Source organism: Peromyscus leucopus, chromosome 9, assembly GCF_004664715.2.
Source record: "Peromyscus leucopus breed LL Stock chromosome 9, UCI_PerLeu_2.1, whole genome shotgun sequence".
In the NCBI taxonomy this organism is placed as follows: domain Eukaryota; kingdom Metazoa; phylum Chordata; class Mammalia; order Rodentia; family Cricetidae; genus Peromyscus; species Peromyscus leucopus.
The window spans coordinates 76,501,733-76,528,780 of NC_051070.1; the positions used below are offsets into that span (position 1 = coordinate 76,501,733).

At 42.7% G+C, this 27,048-nt stretch overlaps 1 protein-coding gene across 1 annotated transcript in view; it reads left to right on the forward strand.

The window, feature by feature from the left end:
- The window catches only part of Gch1 (GTP cyclohydrolase 1), a 37,295-nt gene extending 10,599 nt beyond the window's left edge, over positions 1–26,696 (forward strand). The window contains exons 2-6 of the mRNA XM_028873581.2: positions 7,136–7,245; positions 12,122–12,177; positions 21,781–21,812; positions 22,696–22,780; positions 24,620–26,696. Of these exons, the coding sequence (XP_028729414.1) occupies positions 7,136–7,245; positions 12,122–12,177; positions 21,781–21,812; positions 22,696–22,780; positions 24,620–24,746 (410 nt within the window). The 3' untranslated portion in view covers positions 24,747–26,696. The remainder of the gene's footprint in view (positions 1–7,135; positions 7,246–12,121; positions 12,178–21,780; positions 21,813–22,695; positions 22,781–24,619) is intronic.
- Positions 26,697–27,048: the final 352 nt, after the last annotated feature.

Consider the following 27,048-nt stretch of genomic DNA (forward strand, 5'->3'; position numbering starts at 1 on the left):
CTCCGAGCCATGGCTGATGGGTAGACTGCAAACGCTTCAAGCGGAAGAGCCTGCCCAGGAAGCAGTTAGCAGTGCCATGCTGCTCAGCTGTTAGAATTGATCAGGGACCATGAATAGAACGGCATGCTTCGCCAAAGAAAAATATCTAAACACCAAAATTTATTTATTAGGGAAACTTTGCAAAATTTAAAGAGAGGAAAAGGAAAAGAAACTTTGACTCCCAAGAAAAGAAACATCCCAAGAAAAATGCCAGGTCTGGCAAGGAGTGCCAGTCTTATATCACTTGACTTAAAAACAACAAACTCCCACAAAATATTTTATTTTGGGAAAAGCATTCAACTGTGTATATACATATAACATCTCTGTGGCATCTCTTTTCCTTTTATCCTTTTTTGAGTCTTACCGTATAGACCGGGCTGGTCTTAAGCTCATGGAGACCCACTTACCTCCGCTTCCTGAGTGCTGGGACTAAGGGTGTGTACCACCACACCTGACAGCGGTTCTGTTTCAAGGAACAGAATCGATGAGTAAGGAAATGTAATTTGAACTATAAAATTCTTGCTTTCATAAAAATGCCTCAATATTATAGGAGCCTGAGCCTGGACAGCTTCCTCACAGGGGTTCTGATGAAGTTGGGAGGATGAGGAAGATGTGAGGTGGTTACTGACAACAGGAGACTGTGATGAGGCTGTCTAGGCTCAGGCGTTGGATGCTGGGAGAGAGGACAAATGGGGGACAGGGAGGACTAAGTGCAGTGGGCAGACAGGCAGCCTGGGAGGGGCTCAACAGCCCAGCTCTTTTTTTTTTTGAGTCAGTTGCATTTTCAAAACAAATGCATTGAGGGAGGTTTCATCTAAAGTCCAACTAGCTGTTGTGAGGAAACAGGTCAGGGTGAGAAACACTGACTAAGCCAGTTCAAACCCAAGGCTGGAAGAGCTGCAGTCCTCTCCGCTGGCTACTTAAACAGTCACTACGGCAAGACCATGTGAACCGCTGGACGCCTTGCCCTGGAATTAAAGAGAAGTGGATGCATATGCAGTGCTGTGCCTCCTGATGCCCCAGTCAGCATCACTCACTACACTGAAGTAGCCCCATAAGATTTTAATGGAGCCAAACTCCCTGATGATCAGGACAACCCACTGCCGACGTGTGTCAAGCTCCTCTGTTTCAGGAGATTAACAACATAGCACATACAGCTATGTACAGCACCAATATGTGACTAGTAACAAGCCACCGTGTTCCAGGCTGGTGTATTATTATTATTATATTAATATATTAATAATTATTTCAGGATGTGCTCCTACTTATTCAAAACACGTAACTGTGCAACAGTCTGCCTGTGCCTGCAGAGCTCTTCGTCTTGCGTTCACCATACCACTTGATTACATTATTTTCTCTATGCTTGCTGTAATCGCCTGTTTTGTCTGTCATGGCCTTAAAACAATAGAATGTATGCATAAATATGTAAGTATACACACACAGATACACACCATTAATGTCATGGAGTCTAAGTGATAGCAGGTTGTGTAAGCATGTTCCATGGTATTCATACAGTAACAAAACCGCTTAATGATTCATTTCTCAGAGCATAGCCCCATCATAACCAGGACAGTGGCGTATCCTTGTTAGTCCAGCACTTGGCCTACACGAGACTCTATTTAAAAAAAAAATCCCCATCATTAAACAATGCCAAGTTTGACTTTATTGAATACAGGAAGATAAGAGCTTACACGTGACCCTGTCCCTTAGCTCTCTGATTACTGGCATGTCTATAAATTTGTCCTCCTTTTCATTTTATATATGGTGGCAATACTGCTTCATCTGACCTCCTAGAAGAATTAAGAAACTGCAAAAAGCACTGGATGCTTGATATACTCCCCACTTAGTGATGAGAGAGAACCATGGGATATTGGCTTACAATGTGTCTTAAGAATGTGAGCCACTTCCGGGGCTTTGAGTCACTATATAAACAACCCCAAGGCTTCTGCTCTCTGGGGACACCTTGACCATGTGGAGAGACCACTTGCTGGTGGTTGAGACATGGCTGAAACACTGCCCATGTGAGTAAAAGCCCCCAGTTCGACTCTAGCCCCAGGTGGAGAGGAGTAGCGGCCAGACACTTGCTCTGGGTCCTGTCTCATTTCTGATCCACAGAACCTATGGACCTCATAAGCTAGCTGTAGAACACTTCTGGTTATGCAGCAGAAGCATCTGGAACAGCTTCTGAGATGAGACTACATAGAATTTGCATTTGTACAGAGTAAAGGGAGCATCTTAAAATAGTTTTAGGCTAGAGATTTAAAGGTGTGGATTACGAGTGGAAGGCTGATCCTGGGAGAGTGCCTGAGTACTTGAAGGAGGGGAGGGAACTTTAGATGTCTGAACTGTTAGTGTGAGGTGTGAGAGAACTCCCAAGCTAATTCGGAAGGGACCTTGTGTTTAACTTTGTCTCGGTGCATGGTGTTGCAAGGGCACCGTGGAAACGTCAAAGCGTGAAGATGGAGCGTTGACTCTGGCAGTCTGGAACCCCACGCTCTCAGTACAAGTAGCTATGGAGGCCTGAGGCCAATGACACAGTGCTGTGAGCCTTGACAGTTTCCGATGTTAGTAACACTGGGGTGTTGGGCCTGTGATACAGATTTTTTTTCCCCTCAAACAGGATAGGCTTATCTTTGATGGTGACTTTAAATGATTGAATTCTGGACAAGAGCAAAGAGTCCCCGTGTGCTGGGTTGCACGGCTGCCCTCCTAATCCCTGGGCTCCATTGTTCCCCCCCCCTTACCTTTCTCTCTGTTGGCAGACCCTATAATGTCCTTCCTGTCCCTAGGATGGACGGATGCCGAAGGTTCCAAAGCCATCTTTCATCAGGTTTGAATGCTGGAAGATGCATCGAGGATCACACCCTGGCCTCGCCTGCCTTGCTCATGCCCACAATGAAAATAGTAAAAACAAGCTCCACAGACAGGAGTTGCCTAGAGGGCAGAGCCCTTCCCTTTTGCCTTCCTCCCTGGCAGAAACAGGTCTGTTTGTCCTAAACATGCATGTCCATATTTGAGCATCTAGGAGATGTGAAGGGTTCTGTGTAGCAATGCAGCTTCAGAACAGGAGCTCTCAGAGCGTGGATCCAGTTAGCATCATGGGTCTGGGACCTTTTCAGAAAGCAGATTCTCAAGCCCACCCAGAACTATAGAGAGCTGTGTGCAGATGGGACCCAGCAATTTGTGTTTTAACACAACCACTGGAAGAAAGGGTCTGGCAATCCCTGCTGTAAAAGATGCTTAGAGAGCATTGCATCGTGGCCTTACTGTACTTTCAGGAGGGATCCTAGCAGGCTAAAAGCTTGAGGGACGGGTGCTGAGCTGTGTTGCTTCGTGTTTCAAACTGGTAAGTGCAGTGGTGGTGTGGACAAACCTTAACTTCGGGAGGCTGCTCTGGCTTCCTTTGTGGTTGTGACTAACAGACCATGGAAGGGAGAGTGCTGTGAACCCCGTTTCCAGGGTTACCTTCTTGCTACTGATAACAGGCAGGAAATTAAAACAATCTGTGATAAAACTTTGTTCTTATTACCCACAGATGGTAGCTTTCAGATATGTGGGAGCAAAAAATATAAGTAAATATAGCTGGGAAACTTCATTATTGAAGAGAAATGACTTGGTGTGGTCAGGTTTATAGTCTGGGTCCGTTTTAATGAAATGGGGTACAGGCAACACACCAGTGTCTCAGTTCTGCACAAAGCATTACGCCTTAGGAGCACAACTGGGTTTCTTCTTCCTGGTTTGATTTTGAGTATATAAATATTTTTATGAACTCAAAGTCAAAACTACACGACATGGGCTGGAGAGGTGGCTCAGTGGTTAAGAGCATTTGCTGCTCTTCCAGAGGACTCAAGTTCAGTTCCTAGCATTGCTAACTCCGGCTCCAGGGGATCCAATACCCTCTTGTGGACTCCACAGGCCCCTGTGTTCATAGGGGCACACACCCTGCCCCCATACACAGAATTAAAATTTCATGTATACGTGTGTGTGCCTGTGTATAAATATAACTATATATATATGTGTGTGTATATAACTATAACTATATATATATATATATATATATATATATATATATATATATATAGTTATCAAGCTACAAGGGCAATGACGATGTGGGCCTTTTCTATCACCCCAAAAGTTCCTTCCTGTCACTTTGAAGTCAGATCCTTTCCCACTTCTCTGCCCCTGTAGCCATCTGTCTTCTCTCTCCTTCTATACTTTCGTCTGTTCTAGAATTTCATCCCTAGGACAATCCTGTGTCACTACGCGCTTTCCTCAGACTGCACGTAACTGACCAGGAGACACAGTCTTCTCGGAGCACCGCTGCATCCGTGACCTGTCATTGGCTGAACGGTGCAGTGCACCAGGGCGGCCTTTCGTGTTTCCATGTGACTTTATGCCACTAAGAGGCTGGAAAAATTGTCATGTGTCTGTAGTTCATTGTGTTTTTCACTGATCATACTCCGTTGTTGATACATCGCAGTTGCTGGATATCTTTTTGTTTAAATTTTGAAGTAATTTTAGACTCCTGACGAATATACCATTTCACCAGCTTCTACCAAAAAAAAAAGCCTTACATGCTGTAACACTTCAGAAGTCAATATTGGCATAATGCTGCTAACTACATACTTTATTCAGGTTCTGACTTTAATTTTAATTGCACTTAGTTGTTATATTTCACTAATTCAACTCTGACAATTTCACAGCTTTTTTTAATGACCTTAATGATTTTCTTTTTTCAAAGAATACCTATTGAGCCATGCCTGATGGCACACTTACCGTCCCAGCCACTTGGGAAGTTGACCTGGGAGAATTAGGAGTTCAAGACTAGCCTAGATCTCTCTCTCTCTTTTTTTTAGATTTATTATTTATGATGTATATAGTGTTCTGCCTGCACACCAGAAGAGGGCACCAGATCGTATTACAAATGGTTGTCAGCCACCATGTGGTTGCTGGGAATTGAACTCAGGACCTCTGGAAGAGCAGTGAGTGCTACCTCTGAGCCATCTCTCCAGCCCGTGACATGTTTAACCTTTCCTTTTTCTTTTTTCTTTTTTTTCCTTTTTCTTTTTTCTAGACAGGGTTTCTCTGTGTAGCTTTGGAGCCTCTCCTGGAATTCATTTTGTAGTCCAGGCTGGCCTCGAACTCACAGAGATCTGCCTGCCTCTGCCTCCCAAATGCTGGGATTAAAGGCGTGCGCCATCACCGTCCAGCCTAGCCTACATCTCTTAATGAGACCTTGTCCCTAGGAAAAAAAAGTAAGAAAGAAAACTCCACTTAAAGGGATCTTATATTATAGTGTAGCATATTCCTCAGCTTTAATACTACACAGGTGGTATCCAATGTCATTATGTTCTAGAAATGGCCGATCTGCCCCGATCTGCCAGATTGCTCCACTGAAAAGATGGCCTTTCCCTCACTGTGTGCCTTGCCTAAGGTCCAACAAGCAGCTGGTGACAGAACCAGATTCCACCTTAGCCTGACTTGAGGCCGACTCTGTGTGCTGTGTAATCATGAAAACTTTGAAGATTTCCTTCCATACAGAAAATGAATGACTGACATCCCATGATTCTCTTTTGTTCATTTAGAAACAATGTTTTGTTTTCACTCTCAGTCATATTTCTCATGTGACTAAAGATTTTAGTGAACTGTACGTGCCCTTATCATGATATTGAACTCTTGGAGAAATTCAGAGTACTTCTGGGAATCCCAAGGAGCTGTATTTAAACTGCCTTCAGAAATCCAACCAAAGGTTAGGGTAGAGGATTCTGCATAGGAGACTGCTGCCGGAAAAGGAATATTTACTTAGGGGATGACAGAGAGCTTGTCCCTGCCTGTTCTTATTGCTATTGTTCTGTGTGTTTAAGCCCTACACACGTCCATTCTTGCTGGTCACATAGTGACTCTCCTACCGCACAATCAATCCCAGGCGAGTCCGAGTAGCCTGATGAGAACAGAGGCTTCTGCATGACTCAGTAGTAGCTGAGCTCCTGAAGGTCAGGCAGTGGGGGTGGGCATTTGCACATCTCTGACTCAGCCTGCCTTTCTGAGGGGGAAATAGCTGTGGGCAGCTGTAAAGCCATGCTCATCTCTCCACTCTTGTCTCTTTGTACTGTGCGGATCGGGTACTCCCTGAATCCTTGGAGTTACACACTAGCTGTCTTGGTGTTCTCTGGTCGGCCAAGCTGTGAGATCAGGGTTTTCCTGTGCATGTACCTGTTTTATAAAAGTGAGAAAACACCCTCTGTGTAGCATCTCTTCTTCGTTGACAATGACACATGACAAACATTTGTGTACAATATTAGGCATCCATCAATCAGTTTGTCAGTAGCATGGCTAAGCTACAGTGGTGATGGCTGTGGTTTATATTCCTTTATCTTTCGGTAGCCAGAACAGGATGCTCTTGCTGTCACAGGTTGAGTTCAGTGCTCCCTCCGGTCAATCTTCTCCTTTGCAAATGAGCAAGGGACACTTACTAAGTGCAGTTTTTAAGCATACAGCATTTTGTTTGAAATGTCTCTTATATCCCCGACCCTATGTCTGAGGTTCACAGTTTACATAGGACTGCTGCTCCCTAGAGAGGCATACATGTGCAGATTATAGGATTTATTTCTTTAGGAAGGCAACCATTTAGTGTAAGTCCAATGCTTCCCAAAATAACTTTGAAGAACTTTGCGAAGTGTAGAGAATTATTTGGCTATAATAGAGGCCAAGTTTATAGGCATATTAGATCTGGCCTCAGAAGTCAGAGGGCTAAGGCGTAATGTTTTTCTCATAGGTGGCTTTGTGCATATCTGTTAGAAAATGTAATGGTGGAAAGAACGACCCATCTCTACCTCCAGAAGCAGCCAATACTTTGTCATACCTGGTCCTCTCCTCCCTTCCTCCAGCTCATGATACAAATACACTTTGAAGTCTACATTTCTCATGAAACATTGTCCCAAAGATTTTTATATCAATTAAAGAAAAAGACTGCTCACTTAGAAGGGAAATTTGACTAGTTTTCATTTTTATTTTCTTAATGTTTCAATGAAGGTTTGAAAATGTTTACTGTCTTTTTGTATTTTACCAAGTTGGTTTTCTGTTTTCCTGATTTCAGATGTCCTGAATGACGCGATATTTGATGAGGATCACGATGAGATGGTGATTGTGAAGGACATAGATATGTTCTCCATGTGTGAACATCACCTCGTTCCATTTGTGGGAAGGGTAAGATTCTTCTTGTTGCCTAATCATTTAAGAATGTATAGTAAACGTTTTAAATTAGGATAGTTGTATTTAAAACTGCCACCAATTCTTAATATTCTGTTTATAGTTTACATAGATATTTTTATTTTATCAATTTTGGCTAACCTAATAATTGGACATTTAAGCTGGATGGTGGTGGTGCACGCCTTTAATCCCAGCACTCTGGAGGCAGAGGCAGGCGGATCTCTGTGAGTTCCAGGACAACCAGGGCTACACAGAGAAACCTTGTCTTGTCTTGAAAAATCTTTTTTTTTTTTATTAAGGACATTTAAAAAGAGAACCAGCCAGGTGTAGTGGCACACACCCATGACATCAGCACTCATGAGGGAGAAGCAGAAGGAGAGGGAGTTGAGACCAGCCTGTGTTACACAGAGAGACCTTGTCTCAAAAACAAACAGAACAAAACCCAAAGATGTCCAGAACCAGACTTTCATCTTTAACACCGTGTTAGTATATTGGGACAACGAGGTTAAACTTTAATCCTTTAAAGGTGGTTGCTGCCTCTCTGAAAAGTTTTGCTGTATTTTGAGTGAACTGTTTGATCTAAGATCCACGTGTGCAGAGTGTGACGTCATGACATGAGCAGGGATGACTGCCAAGACTGCAAAGTGGATTTAATTGGATTCTATCCCTTTTTATATTAGGAAAAGAGAATCCACTGCCAGCAAGATAATAATAGTCATGCAGTCGTCATTCAACACACCTTTGAGAACAAAGAATGTCCTGTTAGGCCACTATCATCATGGTTTAATTCTATTTTGACTTTCTGTTATTAATTTTCCAACAGAAGACTTGTAGGAAATAATATCAATATTTATCCATTTTCTAAATTTAACAAGTACTAATATCTGCTTTGCCTTTTTGTTAAAATATTTTATTTTACTTTCTTATGATTGTAAAACACAGAATTAAGTAGCACAATGTAGCAGGAATCTTAAAAGTTCTTATTAATAAAATCAAACCCGAGGCGAGTTATTGGGGTCCATGCTGGTAGATCAGAGAGACAGAACAAGCCACAACTATCTCACCTCGCCGGATCCTCAGCTGGTCTTGTCTCCTCAGACTGGAGGCCTCTGAGTCCTCATCCGGAATGGGTCTCAGCTGAATTACTGCTCAAAAGCCTGAATGCTTAACCAGCCAAAATCTTAACCAGCCAAAAGCTTCTAGTTTCTGGTCCTCACGCCCTATATATATCTTTCTGCTTTCTACCACCACTCCCTGGGATTAAAGGCTGGCTTTCTGGGATTAAAGGTGAGAGTCACCATGCCTGGCTATTTCCAATGTGGCCTTGAACTCACAGAGATCCAGAGGGATTTCTATCTCTGGATGCTAGGATTAAAGGTGTGAGTGCCACCATTTTCTAGCCTTTGTATCTAGTGGCTTTTCTGTTCTCTGACCCCAGATAAATTTATTAGAGTACACAATATTTTGGGGAACACAATACCACCACAGCACAACACACAAAGATGTGTGTTATACATTATTACATTGTGCAAACTGCAATTCAGCACCGGGGGAACACTTGTGTTTTCTTTTCTTGCAACTAAAAACAATATGGTTGCCAACTTTCTCTTGTGCACATATGCATCATTTTTGTATGTAGGAAGTGCTACTGTAGGATCATAAGTGTGTTGCAGGATATTTGATAGCACAGTGACACCCTGAGACTGTGTTAATAATGTTAACTTTGGACGGGAGGGTAGAGCCAGGGTCTAGTTGACAAGAATCTGTCATACAACCAGGATACCGATAGAGAGGCACAGCAAGGAATGGGGAGGGACTTGGAGGGTCATGGGCTTTTTGGACTTCCTCTTCCAGCTGGGCAGTGTAGGGAGAAGGTCAGCTGGCCACTCCTCCACTGTTTTTTTGATCAATCAGATTTTCACCCCAATCTCTGACTCCTGAGTTTTTATTGGTAATAAGTGTGTCTATGTCCATATTCACCTTACTCACTGCTGACCTTTGGCTTTGCAAAGTGGTTGTACCAATTTGCTTCCCCAGAAGCATGTGGAAGTTATCAATATTTAATATTCTAACAGCATTTGGCACTTTCCTCTGAAGTTCAGTATTCAGTGTACTATCTATCTATCTACCATCTATCCATCTATCTATTATCTATTTATCTAATCTATCTATCTATCTCTGAACACTTTTATAAAGGAAAAAATTGAACATATATAATAACAGAAAGACTAGTATTATGGAGTTCCATGTCCCCATCAACCAGTAACAGTAGTTATCAATACAAGACCAATCATATACATAGCCACTCAATGGTACTACATTAAGTCCAATCTCAGATTTTATTTCTTCCATAATATCTTCTATTATGTTCCTGTAAAAGAGAAATTTTTTGGTAAGTTATCAATTAGTCTTTCAACATATTAAAGAATGTATCATGCATTATGCATAGCACTAATTATTAATTGGCATTTTTGAAATATGTACCAAATCATGCTAATAATTAACATGTATTTCTAAAATATTTTCTTACTCACAAACCCACAGAAATTAATAGTATGTCCTAAGTAGCATTAGTAACCCATGTTTAGGTTTTTCCAGCTCTTTCAGAAAATTTTTAGTGTTGGTCTGTCTGAAGAAGGATCCAGCTAATAGTCACTTTAGGCTAGGGATGTAGAGACTCAGTGGTAGAATGCTTGCCTGGCATACATAAGGGCCTGTGTTCAATCCTCAGTATTGAACAGAAGACGAGAGAATCCTGTCTGGTTTTACATTGCACTTGGTATGTCTCCTGAGTGTTGTTTATTTTGTAGTATCTCCACATCCTCCTATTGAAGAGCCAAAGCTGGTTACTCTACAGAGTGTCCAACCTTCTGGATTTGTTCATGCAACCTCTGGATTACCTATAAATTAGACTAGATTTGTAGTATTAATTAGGCTGAATATTTCTGATCCAAGTAGTGTTCAGAGTGCTGAAGGCTTCATATTATATCACACCAGGAGGCATGCAATGTCTGGCCATCTACAGTTAATATTGAGGGAACCTTTTTGCTCATCCTTGCCTTTTTTTTTTTTTTTTTTTTTTTTGGTTTTTTGAGACAGGGTTTCTCTGCATAGCTTTGCATCTTTCCTGGAGCTCACTTGGTAGCCCAGGCTGGCCTTGAACTCACAGAGATCCGCCTGGCTCTGCCTCCTGAGTGCTGGGATTAAAGGCGTGCGCCACCACTGCCCAGCATCATCCTTGCCTTTTATTGTGGATGAGAAAGCTAGTCTGTTGTCCAAGATGATGGGAAGGATTAGTGGCCTGGCTGGGCTAGACTCCGGGCACTTTCTCCTGTTCTCAGCCCTTCTCTGTTGTATCCTGCTGCCTTCTGTGATAATCCCTGTGTTTGTACCACTTTGCTTTATTTCTGCTGTCTATCAGGAAGACCATTCTCAAACTCTTACAGCATAGTGCTAAGTACATGGGCTCTATAAATGTATGATCAATATTAAGTGAACACGTGAAAACTGCTTCATGCTGGCATTTAGGATGCAGTTGTATTGGAACAAATTTGGTCGACTGACCTTTTACTTTATTAGTACTTTTTTGGTTTTTCGAGACAGGGTTTCTCTGTGTAGCTTTGCGCCTTTCCTGGAACTCACTTGGTAGCCCAGGCTGGCCTCGAACTCACAGAGATCCACCTGGCTCTGCCTCCCAAGTGCTGGGATTAAAGGCGTGAGCCACCACTGCCCAGCTTATTAGTACTTTTAAAGGTATGTTTTCTCATACTTTAATTCTTGGCTCAAGAAGCAGTAACATTTACACCACAGCTATCCATCCACTGATAGATTTTAAGATGTTAGTGTTTCAGGTGGATCTCTGTGAGTTTGAGGCCAGTCTGGTTTACAGAGTGAGATCCCAGACAGCCAGGGCTACACAGGGAAACCCTTTCTCGAAAAAACAAAAACACAAGACAAGAGAACCTGGGTCATACGTTCATGTTCTTTAAGAGCCATCGCATGGTGAGTGTCCTTTTTCTTCTGTCAGATGGTGGAGCTCTCCAGCAGCTTAGAAGGGACAACTAAGAGTAAAAGGACATGGAAACAATGGGGCAGCAGGGCTCTATGTGACACATGTAATAGCGATACTTGTATATAGTTTCTGCCATCTAAAGGGGTCTCTCCCCTTTACTGAGTGTCTCTTTCTTTCTTTCTTTCTTTCTTTCTTTCTTTCTTTCTTTCTTTCTTTCTTTCTTTCTTTCTTTCTTTCTTTAAGATTTATTTATTATTTATTATATATACAGAAGAGGGTGCCAGATCTCATTACAGATGGTTGTGAGCCACCATGTGGTTGCTGGGAATTGAACTCAGGACCTCTGGAAGAGCAGTCAGTGCTCTTAACCTCTGAGCCATCTCTCCAGCCCCCCGAGTATCTTTTTCTTAGAGGAAAGACTTTCAGATTTGAATCAAGAACTTACTTCATCTAAGAGCATTACAACTTTACTTTTGTCATTTCAGCAACAAGTCTTTTTTTTTTTTTTTTTAATTTCTTTTACTGCATTGGTGTGAAGGTGTCAAATCCCCTGGAACTAGAGTTACAGACAGTTGTGAGCTGCCATGTGGGTGCTGGGAATTGAACCCAGGTCCTCTGGAAGAGCAGCCAGTGCTCTTACCCGCTGTGCCATCTTTCCAACCCAAGTCTGTTCTTATATGGTTTCCTTCTACTGTCTTCATAACTTGAAAATATGTGTGGAACTGATTCACAAGTTTTAGAAATACATTGTTACAGTGATAAAATTACATATATGTATGCTATGGTCTTCCTATACCCATTTGTGTTGTTACAAAGAAATGCTGTGCTTCATTTAGCTGATAATTTCTCTCTTCCATGAAGGTCCACATTGGCTACCTCCCCAACAAGCAAGTCCTTGGCCTCAGCAAACTTGCCAGGTAAGAATGAGCTAATAGAATCATTCCTATCTGCTGAGACCCTCATGATTTCTTACCTTTACCTCTGTGGATCTAACTTAGAAAGTAATACTGTAACTTAAAAATCTGTACTTGCATAGACAGCCCTATTTTCAAAACCAGAAACACTATGTCTCTGCCTTTTTCTCTTTCACTGCCTGTTCCTCCCTCCCACTGAGCATCATTGACATAGGAGCTCATAGCTTTCTCTGCAGTGTTTTCCCTAATTGGAAAAGATCCAAGATTACACCCAGTCCAGCCCTGGGTCTTAAAGGGAGGTTAGTTAATGGTGAGGGGAAGAAACATGTGCACGAGTCTAATTGCACTATCTTTATATTTTGGGGGGCAGGGAATAGAAGAGTGTCTACATATATGGAGAACAGTGTCAAGTGTATTGTAGGAAATCCTTTTGAGTTTATATAAGTCATGTAGACAAAAAGCACATCCAGAAGACTGTCCCCCTCTCCCCCTCCCCCTTTCCCGAACTGAGGACCGAACCCAGGGCCTTGCACTTGCTAGGCAAGCACTCTACCACTGAGCTAAATCCCAAACCCCTTGGCTTTGGTTTTTTACTCACACACAGTAAGGCCTAGTCTTGTGAAGACATGTCACATGCCTTCTACACCGATTCTCAATGAATGCAAGCAGAGGTGTTTGATTATCTCACTGTTCAAGATTTTCTGCCAGGTGTATTCTTTTATGCTCAGGAACTGAACAGAAACAACTAGAGACTACAAACTTCATATTAGTGAATTTTCTCCATTCTCATGGGTGCTAGAAAGGGCTTGTGGTGATGCAGCCTTCATATATTCTTTATTGGGGTTTCCCTCCATTATGAATCCTTCATGTTATCAACAGAACTGGACTGATTGATACTTTCCAACATTGCTGACACAGATAAGTTTTCTAGTGTGAGTACATTCATGTTTGTAAGGGTACAAAAAGAAAAAACCAAAACAAAGTGAAGAATTTCCCACATTGCTGTACAATATGGTTTCTCTCTACTGCACACTCATTTATGTACTCATAAAACACATTCATGGGATTTCTGTCCACTGTGAACCCTTTCATGTGAATGAAAGAGCTGGGGCAAGTGAAGGGTTTCCCTTTTGCTTACACATAGTTTCTCTCCAGTATAAATTCTGTTACATTATTGAAAGAATTATAACCAGTGAAGGTTTTCCCCCATTCCTTAGATACATGGTATTTCTGTCTGGTGGGAATCATTTCATGTTTCAGAAAGCACTGAGGATAGCTGAGGGTTTCTCACCCTCCTTGCATTTATGTCTTCTGTCCGTGTTCCTGGTATTCATGGACCTGAATTCCAATGGGCATACTGAGGGGTGAACGGCCAACTGGGACTTCTGTATTCTCATTGTTCCTGCATGGTTTTAATAAGGAGGAGTTTTCTTACTCACTGTGTGGTCAGGAGATCAGGTAAAGGTTGCTCTGTATGGATCAACTTTTTTATGTTCTGAGTCTCTCTACCACTTCTTCGTAGCTTTCTTCTGGGGTTTTTGTGGTATTTTCAGTGTTCTGGCCTTTCCATTATTTTCTATTTCCAAGCTTTTAGAGTGTTGTGGTATCGTAACCAGGACTCTTGGAGATTTCACAGTAATGGGAGCCAAGCCACTTGGGAGCTCTGTTAGCATGTGAACTGTGTGTTTTTAAACTTTTAGCAAACCTGCACATGGGGCTTTGGCTTCCACTTGATTTTCTTTGCATTTTGCCTTGTGTGTTTTTTGGTGTTCCATTCACTTCTCGGTCATTTGCCTCCTCAGATACAGGGCAAATCACTCTTTACTTTTTTTGCTTTTTCGAGACAGGGTTTCTCTGTGTAGCTTTGCGCCTTTCCTGGAACTCGCTTTGGAGACCAGGCTGGCCTCGAACTCACAGAGATCCGCCTGCCTCTGCCTCCCGAGTGCTGGGATTAAAGGCGTGCGCCACCACCGCCCGGCTCACTCTTTACTTTGTTTACTCTCATCTTTTTCCTTACATGTCCATGACTTCAAAAAACCATTTTTGAGCTGGGCATGGTGGCACACACCTTTAATCCCATCACTCAAGAGGCAGAAGCAGGTAGATCTCTGAGTTCAAGGCCAGCCTGGTTTGTATAGTGAGTTTTAGGACAGCCAAGACTATATACAAAGACCCTGTCTCAAAAAATAAAACAATAACAAATTTTTTTCCTCCCACTTTTATTTGGGATTTGGAGAGAAGAGATGTGTATATATGGTAATTTGTGTTTAACTGAAAGTCAGTGTGAGGGTTTGTGTTCATATATCTCTGCTGGGCCCTATTCATCAGTGTTTTATTTCCCCTAAATGTCCTTTTGTGTTTTAATTTGGTTTTGTGGAGTTAGCAAATCTTAGGTTATCTGGAGAAATACTGAGGTGTGTGTGTGTGTGTGTGTGTGTGTGTGTGTGTGTGTGTGTGTAGAACCAAATGAGGAGGTAGGTAATGAATGTGCAGTCATTGCATTTAAAGCTAAGTTTGAATCACTTGATTGACGTTACAGTGACCTCAGTCACAATTGGAACAAATAAATCTCCATGACTGACGGTTGGCTTTGATGAGTTATAGTGAGATTCGCCATAGTCCTGAAGTGGTAGCCTTCATATTTTTCATTTTTGGAATCTACTTAACCTGTGGTGGTTTGAATGATGTTTCCAATAGGCTCATGTGTTTGAACACTTGGTCCCCAATTGTTGGTACTGTTTTTTTGGGGGGGTCTAGAATGCCTGGCCTTGCTGAAGGAAGTATGTTAATGGGATTGGGCTTTGAGGTTTCAAAAGCCTTTGTCATTTCCAGTGTGCTTTTGGTTTAAGATGTGAGCTCTCAGTTCCAGTTTCTGTGCCTGCCTGCTGCCATGCCTCCCCACCAAGATGGTGATGGATTCTTATCCCCCTGCATCCAAAAGGCCAGACAAATCCTACCTTTTATAAGTTGTCATGGTGATGGTGTTTTATCATAGCAACAGAAAAGTAAGAGCAGTCTTCCCCCAGTCACTTACTCCCAAATAATAGTAAAAACAAATTTATATCAACTGTGAATAATAATACCATCAGCATGCTTATTGTACACAGTCATAAGTCCAGTGTTCTCTTTTCCATCAAGAATGCTAACTCTATGCTTTTATTGTGGGAATTCCGGCACTGTTGAAATTGTAACAGACTGTCTATACAGCGAAGATGGAGTTGGGGGATAGCTTCCATACTCAAAAGAAGTTTCACAGAGCACTGTAAGCTTAGGTGTGGTCTTTTTATTTCCCTCTCTTGGATGTTGAGGCTCAAGCCCAGGGCTTCATTCAGTCTAGGCAAGTGAATGGCTCTGCCACTGAGCCACACCCCCAAAAATCCTGAAGACCTTGATGACCATCCTCTAATCATGACTGACAGTATGAGCAATGGTTTCCAGGGCGATCCAGTGGGGTCATGGAATAAATGATGAGTCAGAGGCACAGGAGGACAATCTTGGTTCTGTCCTTTCCCAGTGAAAAGATGTTAAATAGTTAATTCTTCCATGAAGCAGTACAAAGAAGCTGATTGTTGTATGAGGATTTGCCACTGTGCTAATAGGATTAAAATTTAGGAATAAAATGGAACACCAAACCAAGTCGTTGAGTGTGTGTTACTTTCATGTTTTGTAAAAAATTGGAAGAAAGAGTCTGTTAAAGAGAAAAGTCAACTGAGATGTTTATCCAGCTGCCCATTTCTTTTAGGAAGTAAGGATGCTCGGAGAATGAGGAGTAATACAGAAAGCTACATCTTAGCAAAACCTTACTGTTCGAACAATTTTAATCTTGCGTGTGAAGTTTGTTGTGTGCTCACCTTTAAATGCATGACCTTTCCATTCCTGTAAAGTCAAATATCAAGCAGGGAAGCCTTAAGTAACAGGAAGACAACAGAAGTGAGTTGGTTTGGTTCTAGGGAAAGTCTAGAGTAAGCTCACATCAAATAGAAATTCTCTTTGTTGCTAAAAATCTGTTTGTTTTCTTACCTTAGAACAATTGAATGAATATAATCAAATCTTGAATTTGGAATCGTAGTTCCAGGGGATAGCCTTGGCTAACTTGTGTATTGAGTTACCTGGTGTGGAAGGGCTCTCCAGGCCAGCTACTGCCATGGCCAGAGAGAAGGAAGCATCAGGAGAGTGAATGTGACGAGGTAGCTGTAGCCACAGAAATGTCCACCCTCATGCCCAGGGTCCTGGGTTCAATCCAAAGTGCCCCAAACAGGTTTGCTTTGAAACTCTAAGTTCAGAGGAACCATGGTAACAGTCGTGTGCCGGTGCTAAGAGAGCCAGAGGCAGAGCGATGCACAGAATCCTAAATGGGGGAGACCTTCGAAGGTGTGGTTATTGCCTAGACCCAGGCAAATAAGGAAGTGGGAGAGAAGCATGCTGCAGTGTGTGCAGTCAGATTCGTTAACAGAAATAGGGGATCTAACTCACGGGTGATGAGGAGACACTGTAAAGTTGGTTTTGGCTACAAAAGGATTAAAAACTGTGACACTGTGCCCAACACTACAACTTTCTTCAAAAACATTTAAGCCTTTATTTTTACTTTATGTCTGAGAATGTTGGGCCTGTATTTGTGTCTGTGTATTACATGTATGCCTGGTGCCCATGGATGCCAGAGGAGGGCATCAGATCTTCAAGAACTTGAGTTACAGATGGTTTTGAGTCACCATGTGGGTGCTGGGAACCAAACCCGGGTCCTCGACAAGACCAACAAGTGCTCTTAACCACTAAGCCATCTTTCTGGCTCCTTAAAGAATTTTTTTTTAAGTGTTTTGAAATTCCTTGACATCTTTTAGTTCCAAAAACCTAACTTTACTGGGCTTTAATCCCAGCAAGGCAGATTTCTGTGACTTCCAGGCCAGCCTGCTCTATCCAGCAAATTCTAGGCCAGCAAAGGCTACATAGTGAGAACCTGCCTTTAAAAAAAAAAAAAAAAAAAAAAAAAAAGCCGACTTCTTTTTCAGGGTCACATTGCATTTCTTTGACCGATTCATTCACTTGCCCAGATTTTCATACTTGGCAGTTTGAGACTGTTGTCAAAATCAGGGAGCATTTGGTGATGTATTTCAATATATTATTTTTGCACACTTAATCTACCAACAAGATAAGTTACTAGAACAGAACTTTCTGAATTGAGGTAGCTGAAGTTTTGGTGTTGCGGAATTGTCTCCCAAAAGGTCATACCAATTTATCCCCCAATAGTAGATTAGGGGAGTATGCGTCTAACTCCACACAGTGACTCAAAACCCTCCAAAACACTTTGAAATCTGTACCAACAGATAAAGAAAAAGATGTTCTCTCTCTCTCTTACTTTTTTTCCCTTGAGACAAAGTTTCTCTATGTAACAATCCTGGAACTCATAGACCAGGCTGGACTCGAACTCACAGGGATCCACTTGCCTCTGCCTCCTGAGTGCTGCGCTTACAGGAGTGCGCCACCACTGCCTGGCATTATCTATTTTTTTTTTAAACTATGATTTATTTCTTCTACCCCCACCCCATTTGCCATGCTGGGGACTGCACTTTGGGCCTTTTACATGCTAGACAAGCACTCTCCCACTGAGCTAACCCCAGCCCATTTTGAACTTCTTTAATTGCATATGGTTGATTTTTTTCCCCCCTCCAGAAAGACTCTAATTTTCCATTGGTTTGCATACATGTTGTTGTTTTCCACATATGGGAGAGAACATGACACTTGGTTTTCTGTATATAATTTATTTCATTTAATATGATGACTTCCAATTTCATCTACTTTCTTGCAAATGATAACATTGTAGTCTTCTTTAAGGTTGAATAATACTCTGTCATATGTGTGTATACATATGAATATATATATGTATATATATATATATGTACATGTGTATATCCACATTGCTTATGTCTGTTCATCTGTTAACAGGCACCTAGGCTTATTCCATAACTTGGCTATTACACATAGTTCCATGATAAACGTGGTATAGAGGTATCTCTCTTGTATATTGGTGTCTTTCCTAGCTGGATCATATTGTGCATGTGGAGTTTCTGAAGGACTTCCATTCTGTCCTCCATCGTGGATGTAGTTAGTAGTCAGCATACCCACTGACATTGTGGAAGGGTCCTTATTTCCCTACATCTGCCTAAGGCTTTATTTTTGTCATTGTTGTTTTTCTGATCATAGCTATTCTGATTAGAACAAGATGGAATCTCCTTGTAGTTTTGGTCTAGATTTCCTTAATGGTTTTCCTTTTTATCACTGAGTTCTACAGCTCTTTTAACTTTTCACGTGTGTCAATGCTTTTCATTTGTCTCTTGATTTTGCTTTACAGGTTTTTGTTTGTTGGTGTTTGCTTTTTGTTTTTGAGACAGGATCTTGCTACATAACTAAGGCTAGCCTCACACTGTGTAGCTGGGGCTGGCCTTGACCTTGGAATCCTCCTGACTCAGCCTTGGAGTGCTGAGACTCCAGGCCTGCACTGCTGTGCTGGCTCGGCAGTATTCTGTTTCCATAAAGAAACTTTATAAACTGTTCTCTGGTCACAAGCTCTGTACTAGTTTGTGTGGCTTCAGGCTTTATTTTATGTTCAAATCTTTGTTACTTTACATCTTGATGTATTTGGGGCCAGGAATGAGAAAGAAGCCGTTCATTGCTCCCGGATGCTCCTAGCCTCCTCCAGTTCCTGTCTCCTGCCTGATGGGGCTTCCTGCTTGCTGTCCTCTTTGCCGCCCTCTGCTGAGCCTCCCTCCTCTTCCTCCTGGATTGTCTATGAAGGTCATGACTCTACTCTGCCTCTTCTAAGGGTCCTTGAATCTGGTCATGAGTGCTGCTGCAATGTTATTTCCCAAGTGCAGATTTAATTATGCTGTCCCTTTTGTGACTGTCCATTGATTTTAAGACAAAGTTCAAGATCTTTGGAATAATTGAGAAAACTCCCAGAGAACTGATGTTACAAGTCCAAACATTGAAAATACTGAATCAGAGATTTCTGACTGAGGGGATCCATGATAATATTTAGGAATGAGAGCAATGTAACAAAAAGATACCTTAAAAGCCTCAAAAATCTTCTTGTTCTTCTTGAGGCAGGGTTTTACTTGTAGTTCAGGCTGGCCTAGAACTCATGGCAGTCTTCCTGCATCAGCCTCCTGAGTGCTGGGATTGTAGGGCTCAGTCACCATGTCCAACAAGAGTTTCAAAAGCATTATGAGTGAGTTTTCAAAGATGGGTAAGGGTGCAGTCAGTACATTGGAAGCCAGGAGAGCTGCGCATGAAAATGACGACAGAGGAAGTCAGATCAATGCTTCGGTAAAGGAGGGTCAGCGCCGCTCAGTTTTGTGAGCAGTCCTTCCTTCCCTGTTGACTAACCAAAATAACCACTCGTTTTTGATGTAGTAATAAATTCATAGAATGGTGTGGAGGTGCATACCTTTAATCCCAGCACTCAGGCAGGAAGATCTCTATGAGTTCAAGGCCAGCCTGATCTATAATGAGTTTCAGGGAAGGCAGGGTTATAAAGAAACACATTCTCTCAAAAAAGCCAAGAAGAATTCATAGAAGAACCTGTAAGGTTGCTTGAATAAAGTGATGTCACCTAGTCCTGGTAACATAGCCTGATGAGACTCCGTAATAGTTACAGATTGAGCTCATTTACAAATACAGTTGCACAAATTCTGAGTGTAGAAACTTGACTCTAACATGTTAGTTGCACTGCTGTTGTCAGACCCCACGAGCCTCATTCTTACGTAAGTGCTTTACACTGACATCAGCAACCACGCCCACAGAGGTCCGGTGAATGAGGTTGTGGATGACTGCCGGGCCCTGTGCATGGGCGGTCGTGCTTTGGGGATGCATAATCACCTGCAGTGAGAATGTGTAGGACTTAGCAGCACCTAGCCGTAGTCTGTCCACATGGCACATCAGAGGAGGGCTGTGATCCTTGATTAGGAAGAGCAGGAAGAAGCACCCACAGGTTCATGCTCCCAAAGCTCTGGGCAGCTTTCAAAAGGCCCAAAGCAGGTGGTGCAGTTGAATGTGATGGAGAGATGGCTCTGTCCCACAGTCTCTAAATATTTCAATACTTGAAAAGTCCGAGTTTTCTTTACAAATCCAACATCTCTTTAAAAGTTCAACGTCTCTCAACTGTGGACTCTGGTTGGGAAAAAAAAAAATCAAAAACTAGATAAATACATAACCGCATAGGTACTCAGTAAACATCTACATGAATGATCTACCCTCTGCCTCCTAGCGCTGGGAATGGAATCCAAGGCCTTGTACATACTAGGCAAGTGCTCTACCACTGATCTATATATCCAGCCATATGGATGGTCCTCTTGATATGAAAGCAACTCACCACTAGAAATAGGCAAGCACTTTAGGTGATTTAAAAAATGTCAGAGACAGTCCTGTTAAAGTGTAGAGTGGAACACGGACACCCAATGTTACCACCAGTTGCCTAATATTGCATCCTCAATTCTACTTAAGGAAAAGAAATGCTAAAAAGAGCTTTTAACTATAAATCAATGACATCTCCTACTTATTTGATGAACTAATCACCTAAAACACCATCAGAAGTAATATATACAAAAATTTAACTCAGTAGCTCCTGTCTCTGGTTTTAAAAAACACTCTTTTTGCTCAAACTAAAACAATATCCTATCTCTTCAACATTTTAAACTACTGGGCCTAAGAATCAGAGTGCTTCTTGCCATGAAGGGTCCCCAGATTGGGTGGTAAACTTGATGGTATTCCTGCAACTGAGTGTATCCATGATAGTTAAAAAGAAGCAATTTGCCAGAGGTGTGTGTGTATGTGTATATGTGTATGTGTGTGTGTGTGTGTGTGTGTGTGTGTGTGTGTATGAGAGAGAAAATGTCTCATAGAAGTGACTCTTAGGTGGAGATGTGTGTGTGTGTGTGTGTGTGTGTGTGTGTGATAAAATGTCTCATAGAAGAAGTGACTCTTAGATGGAGTTCAAATCCTGAGCAATCAGTAATGCTTTAAAGCAAAGGTCTGTGTCTGACTCACCACCTTCACGTGGGCTCTCCTCTCTGCCACCTGGCAGGTCTCATTGTCAGGCTAGGAGCCTCTCATGTATTTAGGAGAGCATTAATCCTGTGAAATACTTATATAAACCTTCATAAAGAAATGCCTGAAGAAATCTAATCTGCTATAATCTGATTACTGTAATAGATTTAGCTGGTTCAGTAGTTGGCCTACTATTAATTAACAAATGCCTTTTTATTTTTAACTTGAACTTTAAGCTCTGATAAGACAATATGATTAATTAGAGCGCTCGAGACTTAGCCTGAAGTTGACAAGCGGGGAGCGTCAAGGCTTGTTACTCTCCTGTAATTACGTTTTCCCTGAGCGAATGCCACACTAGAACTTGCTAGTTCTCCCTGTCTCTCTTCCGGGACAGAGGAAGCAGAGCTGAGGTGTGACTGGTGGTCTCTGCCTGAAGGTGTCTCTCCCTTCTTCCTCCTGCCTGCGTTCCCCCATTGCTGCCACAGAGTCCCTTTTTTGTCTCATGAGGAAGGTTTGCCAAATTCATTTCAAGTGTGTGACTAACTGAAATGATTCTTTCTTTTCTAGGATTGTAGAAATTTACAGTAGAAGACTACAAGGTAAATATTTATAATCCTCAGTTACGGAAAACATTTCCCTATAGAACAAAGACCCTTACTCTGTTAGAAGCGTAATAAATGCAAAGGTCAGAAATGGAGCCCTCCGAGGGAGGTACAGGAGAGTCTGTTTAAACCTGTAGAGGAAGCCCTGTCATGCTTTTCTATCCCTACTATGTATATGCACTCGTCAACAGTAACAAGTCAGACCGTACCCATTTGAACAAGGATGGGCTCCTCTGTGATCGGCCTCACTTCCCCCCATTTCCTTCTCACTTAACACATGTTGAACAACTCCCACACCTCATACCCCCAACCATGCCATTCACTTCTGTGGCTGTTTCAAATTCCACTGTGTGAACTCATGCACTAGCCAATCTCTGCCCTGGTAGACATTTGGGGATTTCTGTCAGTTTTCCAACATTGGCACGATTTTCTCAGAACACCTTTGTATGTATTCAAAGACAAGCTGTTTTTGTCAGCATAAGAAATTGAATTATTTAGGTCCCAACACTGGTTTTCAACAGTCCAGCAGTTAGCTTCCATACTAACTCTGCTGAAGCGTAATTAATTTTTCACTGCACTCTACATCTATAGAGATGCTTGTGAGCTGGTATCGGTTCTTCTTGATGCACACGGAAGAGATACTTGATGCTCAAGTCCCTCCCCTGCAGAGGTACTGGGGGTCCAGGGATCTCCCCAGGACCTGTAGTGCTTGTGAGGACGCAGACTGGGGACTTCTTCAAGACTTAGCAGATAGAATATTCACGGAGAAAGCTGGCACGCCTTGGATGTTAAATCCCACGAACGTCTGCTTTGTAAGATCACAAATCTTCCAGCTGTTGGTGTCTGGCTTTTAAACCCATCTCTCTGTCACACTCCACAGTTCAAGAGCGCCTCACCAAACAAATTGCGGTGGCCATCACAGAAGCCTTGCAGCCTGCCGGCGTTGGGGTAGTGGTTGAAGCAACGTAAGTCCAAACCGCCTTCGGTAATGTCTCAGTAGTACCAGCAGCGACCTCCACCTCTAGTGCCGCTCAGCTTCTCTACGACAAGCAAGGATCACTTGCTGCTGCTGGTGGCCCCCACCCCCAGGCCTGCACAGCTGCTTTTCTCCTTCCTCACTGTGGATAGAAAGGGGATTTTTGTTTTTAGTCTTCTTTGAATCCTGTGTACGTGTGTGCCGGTGGCGTTTGTGGAGGCCATAGGTAGAGTGACAGGTAGTTGTGAGCCTCTTGAAATAGGTCCTAGGAACCAAACCTCGGGTCATTTGATGTTCTCTTAATCACTGAGCCATCTCTCCAGCCCCTGGTTTTTGTTTTTCCCTTTTGTGAGAACTTTGGAGCTCTTAGGAGTCATGTGTATCATTGTAAAATTCTGTGTGTGCAGTAAGTATTTTTGTGTCTTGCCTTTTTCCTTAGCTTTTTTTTTTTTTGTGAGTGCACATTTGCCAAATAGAAAAAAAAAAGTAAGAATTCATGCAAAGGGCAACCAAAGACATTGTTTTTAAAAAGAACAAATATTTTATATTTTTCAATTTAACTGTTAACTGAGGTTTTAGAAAACACGGAAACAATCTGCTGATGATCTACAGCATGGTGTCTTGATAGCTGTAAGGCTGCACTGTTTAAATTGGGGTTCACTGCCCCTCACTCCCCAGACACCAATCATCCCTCTATAAGAAAAGCAATTCAAATGCCTCCTCCTGCTTTTGAAAGAATGCAAACACCATTGTCATCTCCACTCACCCGACTCTGCAGCAGCAGGTCAGGATTCTCACTGGATTTAGCTGTGACTTCAAGCCCATCTACCCAGCTCTGTGCTTCCGGCCTCTGGGAAGCGCTGTTGCTGTTCTGTTCCATGAGCTCAACTCTCTCAGTCCCCACATCCGGGAAGAGCTGTTGCTGTTCTGTTCCATGAGCTCAACTCTCTCAGCTCCCACCTCGGAGTGCAAGCTTTCTATGTCCCCTCCTGTAAGGATCTGCAGACACTCTTGAAGCTGGAGTGAGTTATGAGAATTGTTCGATTGTGTGGACAGTCCTCCCCATGCTATGGCAGTGCCCGAGCTCGGCCCCATCTATGCTGTCCAGCTTCACCATGTTGCTTAGACACACTGACCACTTTTTACCTTCATTCTGCTGGCAAGATCAGTGTCCTGGAGTATCTATCTCTGGGGACACTATTGGTGAAATTATTAAGGCCACTCCATGTAGTTAAAAGGGAGGTTTATTTAGTGGTGTAACTTACAAATGAAGGGATAGGTAGGTTGCAGGGTCTGGGGAAGACATAGCACAGTCTGGCGGTGTTTTCTGGAGAACTCTGCTCGGTCTACCTCTACCGTCCAGGGTCCAGGAACCAAGAGAAGGCGATGCATCCAGATCTCAGGTCTTCAGTGTCCTCTCTTGCCCCCACCTTGTAGGCGTGACAGTTACCGAAGCCTCAGTGGGGGTTGGAACTTCCAGATCAAAGCTGGAATGACTACTCACTACAGACACTGTTGTTGGCACAGTGCCATCGTGGTCCTGAGGGTGGATCAAGCATTTGTGAATCTCTTTTGATTTAGAACTTTCATACTTCTTCACCCAGGAAGAACATCCAGCTTTTCCCTTCTGGTTAGACTCAACCGCAAATAGGAATAAGAGCTGTATGACATAAAATGATTCAAGAAAATGCTTAGTATTTTCCTAAGAAGGGATGTTTTGACACGGTTGATAGCGGTGAACTGGAGTTAGTCTTTGCCCTGCTTTTTATTAACTGAAAATAAGACAGCACCGTTTATGCCTTTCAACCCGCCCTGTTTTGTTTTATAGACACATGTGTATGGTAATGCGAGGCGTGCAGAAAATGAACAGCAAGACTGTTACAAGCACCATGCTGGGGGTGTTCCGGGAAGACCCAAAGACTCGGGAAGAGTTCCTCACGCTCATCAGGAGCTGAACTTCGGTGTGCACATAGGACCTGGTTCGCAGACCCCACTGCTACCGGCCTTATCTGTCTCAATCATGCATTCCAGTTCCAATTGGTACAGATGTGAATTTTGTTTCTCACCATGAATTGTATTTAATAATTATTTATAGATATGTCCAATAAAAGCAATTAAGGGGTGAGCCTTCTGCTTTCTTCTTACCACCTCCTTCGTGGCCATGTTTAAAGGGAGCTGCCAAGAGAGAGTATGGGTTATCCACATTGACCACTGGCATCAGATCCCCCAGGATGCTGTCAAGGAGAACTCATGCATTGCTCAGAATCATAGCTGACTCATTAGCAGAGGGCACTGGACGTTCAAGGAGCTGTGGCCACTGTGCCGTCTTCTCTCCTCCAGTGGGCACAGTAGAGTGCGGAAGGACGTGCTGGGACAGTGGCTTACGGGGAGCATTGCTCTCTGCATGCAAAGACCACAGACTCCACTCTGCTTTGATCGTGTGTGTGTGTGTAAAAGACATTTTACTCTTGATAAAGTTATTAACTGTCTGCCTGTAACGTTAGTCTCTGAGGGAAGGTGGCAGAATAGCTGTCTTAACTTTGCTATGAGTTAAAAAGGCACCTTCGATATTTTAAGTTTGGAGTAGATGGAATTCATTCCTGGAGTCAGCATTCATGGATGTGGAGGGCTGACTCTGTGCCTTGAGGAGAATATTGCACCCTTTGGAGTGTAGGTACTTTTTCCATCCTTTAGGAAAAGCAATGACTTCATAAGTTTATAAGTGCCAACTCTGCACATAACTAGCCATTGTTGATTTCCTGTTTGAAGGTCTTGGGAGTTTGTTTTGTCTATTCCAAGGAGATGCTTTCAAGGCATTTTCAAAAACTCTTAAGAAGTATTTTTTCTAAGTATTTCCAGGATCTTTTGCAACTGCCTATCCTGTCTGCTCTGTAGACTCTTAGCTCCTCAGAACTGGAAGGAGCATGAACTGGGCCAAGGGAGGCCTGCATGGGGGCTGTGCCCACTGCACCGGCCAAGCCAAGCCACGCTGCTGCTGCTGCTGCTGCTGCTGCTGGCGTCTGTGCAGATGCACTGGGGACTTCGGTCTCGTTTCTTGTCAGTGTGTGTCTTGTCTTCAGAACAAGTGGGTTCGGATGGTGAAGCTGTTCAGGAAGCTTGGCTTCTTACCACTTACTTTCAATATCCTCCACGGGAGCAGCGTGGGCCAAGTAAAAGCGCAGCATCCAGCTCCCCGCCACACACATGAGCACAGCTGTTCCACGACGAGGTCTCCCACTGGCTGGCACAGTGCTCTCTCAATGTGTCCCTGCAGCCCTACCGCTGCCGCCTGGACACTCATCAGCTTATGATGAAGCAAGATGACAGAGCTGGCTTTTTATTTTATCGTTATTATTTTTTTTATCTCTACCTTTGCCTGGCACTTTCTATATTTAGGGTTTCTAAAGTACAGTCCGGTTGATTTGGAGTTCCCTTTCAAATCTAACCTGATTACAATGTCAGCCCACTTACTATTCAGACATTTCTAGGTAGAATGCTAAGTATTCAACTCATGTTTGGTATTTTCAAATAAAACAAAACTAGTGTGAATTGATTTACAGGACCAAAGAAATTGTTCGCCATACCTACATCTTTTTGGGGTGATCATTTCTATCCCTTCTGAATGCCTCTGTTGACTCATTCCCTTGAAGTTCTTAACAAAGAGCCTGACATGTCCACAGGCTAGTCTCCTCAGTACCTGCTAAGTGACAACCTCGTCTGTTTCACTCTGGTCTGTAGTGCTTCAAAATTCCTTTTCACATCCATGACTCTGAGTCCATCTGGGGGGTTTTTAAGACGCTGATGTATTTACATGTACTGTTCAATTACATGGTTTGGATTTTCTGTATGTGTATGTATGTACCTGAAGTTGGTTTTATTTAAATGATTAAAGTATTATAATTTTGTTCCTGTGAATGCTTCTTTTTCTATCACCAGTATAAATATAGCGTATCAATTAATTTGATTGTTTTGGTCCCATTTAGCTAAAACACCCATCATGAAGGTGAAGTCTTTGTTTATCCAGTAAAGTGTGAGAGTCCACATCTCCATGATTATGCAGTGTGAAGCTCTGATACTTCCTCTCAGGTGTATGATGGTGTTACTAACTCCAGCCCCTTGCTGGTATTGGGGAGTGGGGGGGGGGCTCTGGGGCAGGTGCAGCCTCCTGGGGACAGGTACTGCTCCTGTGTGAGACGCTGATATGGAAGGAAGGTGGTCAGGGCAGGAAGTGCACAGGGTGAGTGAGATGCAAAAGGT